At 41.4% G+C, this 2,976-nt stretch overlaps 1 protein-coding gene across 1 annotated transcript; it reads right to left on the minus strand.

The window, feature by feature from the left end:
* Positions 1–1,166: 1,166 nt before the first annotated feature.
* Positions 1,167–2,608, minus strand: LOC309694735 (gap junction delta-4 protein-like; the record flags this gene model as incomplete). Its single annotated transcript, XM_082514943.1, has 2 exons — positions 1,167–2,269; positions 2,554–2,608. 2 exons carry the CDS (start codon positions 2,606–2,608, stop codon positions 1,167–1,169), a joined length of 1,158 nt encoding a protein of 385 aa, XP_082371069.1.
* Between the last annotated feature and the right edge of the window lie 368 nt (positions 2,609–2,976).

Raw genomic sequence — 2,976 nt, forward strand, 5'->3', positions numbered from 1 at the left:
GCCTTTACTGTCAGAAAAAAGCAAAGAATAGATCTAATGTGTCATGACGGCATTATTTCATCTTTTTAGCAGCAGCACTCCCTGACCTGCACGTTAAAATGTAAAAGTTTGCTTTGCATGTTGAGCTGATCTTGTTTGATGGAGGTGACTAGGCTGAAGTCTGATGTAACCTGAGCAGGGTTAGCTTAAGTCAGGTCATGGCTAGGTCATCAGCTGGTCATATGAGAGGTCAGAAGTCAGGTTGGTGTGCATTGGTTGTGGCTGCTAGACGTACTGCGAGACACAGTAATCCAGACAACAGCTGAGCACTGTTACCGCTACTTTATTAAGGTCAGCCTCGATGAAGCAGTCGGGGATTTTTTCCTTACTTATTTTGAACGCCTCCTTTTCTCATAATGAAACAAAAATAGCTCAGGGTGTAAAATTAAACATGCTCAGACCTGCCATGACTGTTTCATAGTGTTAACAGTGAATTTTGTCGTATCAAGATGGCTTTGATTCTTAGAATTTAGCTTTTTTTTTCGTCATGAAAAAAATGTATTTATTTCTAATATGTAGCTGCTCAACATGTAACATTTGACATGCTGAAATACAAAATCTGCACTGTGTGTTTTAAAGCAGCATTAAATGATTTTGAGCCACTTGGAGGAAATTGAAGAAAATGTAAAGCAAAACTCTGACACATTATGTTCTTTTAATGTTGGCATGATGTACATGTTAGTTAGCATTTGTGTTTACATGTATAGAGAAGCACTACAGCATGGTTAGGACCGTTTTCCTTCTCCTTTTAGCTCTGGTGTTAATCTCCAACAATATCTGTATTCATTAGTAGAAAAACAACTTTAGGTTTCTAGCTGGTAACTTTATTTTTCTGCAAAATGAAAAGGATAAACACATTTTATGAGAGTGGAGTGGTCATCAAATCAAAACAACATGCTAAAAGATAATAAAGTTCTGTAGAGCTGGAGGAAGCTGAAGGGCTCTCGCTATGAGGTCCCTATTTCAGAATTTACAGTATTTTATCAACTGTAAATTTTATTAGTCCATAATTCCCAGAACTTCCTGGTAAAGAAGAATTTATTTATTCACATCTAACAAAATATTTGGTTTTGTTAATGAGGTAAATGTGTGTGCAGGGCCAATAATGAACAGCCACGGTCAGCCAATTAGACCCATGCTCTCTTGTCTTGAGAGCCGTCGTTACGGCACTGCCGGATTGGTGTTGTTGCTCTGGGGTTCGTTGGTGATTCCTTGTCTGTTTGAGAGAACAGTGGAGGTTTTAAGTGGTGCTGAGGGGCAAAGTGAGATGACACTGATGTGCTTGTGGGTGACCGAGGCTTCACTTCTTTGCCATCTGTATTTTCTGGCCTCTTGTCATTAGCTGCACTAGTTCTAACCGTGGTCCCAACACTCGCCTTCATTTGAAAAAGTCCACTATTTGCCACAACTCCATCAGCAGGTTTTTCATCTCTGAGGCCATTCACCTTTGAGCTTCCACTTGGGCTGGATCGTCTGGTTAAAAGAATATCAGTGTCTTCTGTCACAGTTGCCACTCTAAACATGCTGTTTTGCTCTCTATTACTTATCTCCTCCATCAGCATCTCCCTCTTCCTCCTCCACCTCAGCATTGCTTTCACAGAGTTCACCAAATCAACCAAACTTAACAGGACTGATAAAAACGCAACGCAGAGCATGAAGTTGAGCATTAAGTTCTTTTCTGTTGGTCTGGATATGTAGCATTCAACTCCAGATGTGCAGGGAGCCTCATAACAGAGGAAACTCTTAGGAATCGACAAACCAAAGAGAAAGAACTGGGCTGCGCTAAAAATAGCTTCTAGAAGAATTCGTAGAATTATAACTATGAAGTAAGCGCCGTAGAAGCGTGGCGCTCCCACGCATGACCTCCCAAGTGGGAGGTCATGAAGCAGGGCTTTATGCGAGGACGGCTCTCTCGAGGATTCTGAATTCTCGCTGCAAGGCGAGCCTCCTCGACTCCTGCCCCAGTAGAAACCTCCAAAATAGGGACATGACAAAACTTTGTGCATGATGTAGGTGGCAAACATCAAATGGGGAAGACCGAGAAGAGTAAGGTGGAAGAGCCAGAGACGGAGGACAGAGACGGGAGCAAATAGATCAAAGCACACGTTAGAGCAGCCTGGCTGCATGGTGTTACAGTTAAATCTGTCCTGTTCGTCACTAAAGAGCGTGAAGCCGGCCAGGAGGAGGACAAGCAGACGGAAAACCAACATCAGTACCCACCAGGTTTTGCCTGTAATGAAGATGGTGAATATGTCTGAATATGTGCTACCAAATCTTTTCAATGCCTAATAAGAAGCTGTATTTTTTAAGTAAAGTTAAATACAGCTAAATAAGCATATAATGTATTAATGTTAGTAATTTAAAAATAATAGCAACAGTAAATTGTCACAGGAAATCCTTTTGTCGTGTTAGAGTGATAAATCATTATAAAGCACCCGCTTATACACAAATAATTCATGAAAACGTTTTAATGATTTCACTCGTTAATTTGAATATTCTGCCACACCGACTTACCAATAAAGGACACATTTTGATTTATAGTGATGAAGAATATCTCTTTTGCCCCCATCATCCTCATTCAACGCCTCTTTTAAACTGGCAAGTCCGACTTCTGATGATGTTTCGAGGTGATGTCCCCCGAGTTGCTCTCTCCTTTAACTTGCTTCTAAAATCACAATGCTGATCGTCAGCGCTTCCCACTAAACACACTGACCTCTAACGCGCTGATAGTGCCTCTTACCCTGTCTGCAGAGCACAGGACCTGCGGAGAGAGCTATTCTTACCGTGCTGCCATCAAAGCATTGTTGGGATGTCTAGGTACAAGTCAACTTTACTGGAAACTGGCCGTCACACTCACACATGGCCAGGTTTGTTATCTGTTAATCATCCGCTAAAGTGAAACAGGCAGTCACACCACAAAATAATTAATTTGATACT

This window comes from Aulonocara stuartgranti (assembly GCF_965226115.1).
Source record: "Aulonocara stuartgranti genome assembly, chromosome: 18".
In the NCBI taxonomy this organism is placed as follows: domain Eukaryota; kingdom Metazoa; phylum Chordata; class Actinopteri; order Cichliformes; family Cichlidae; genus Aulonocara; species Aulonocara stuartgranti.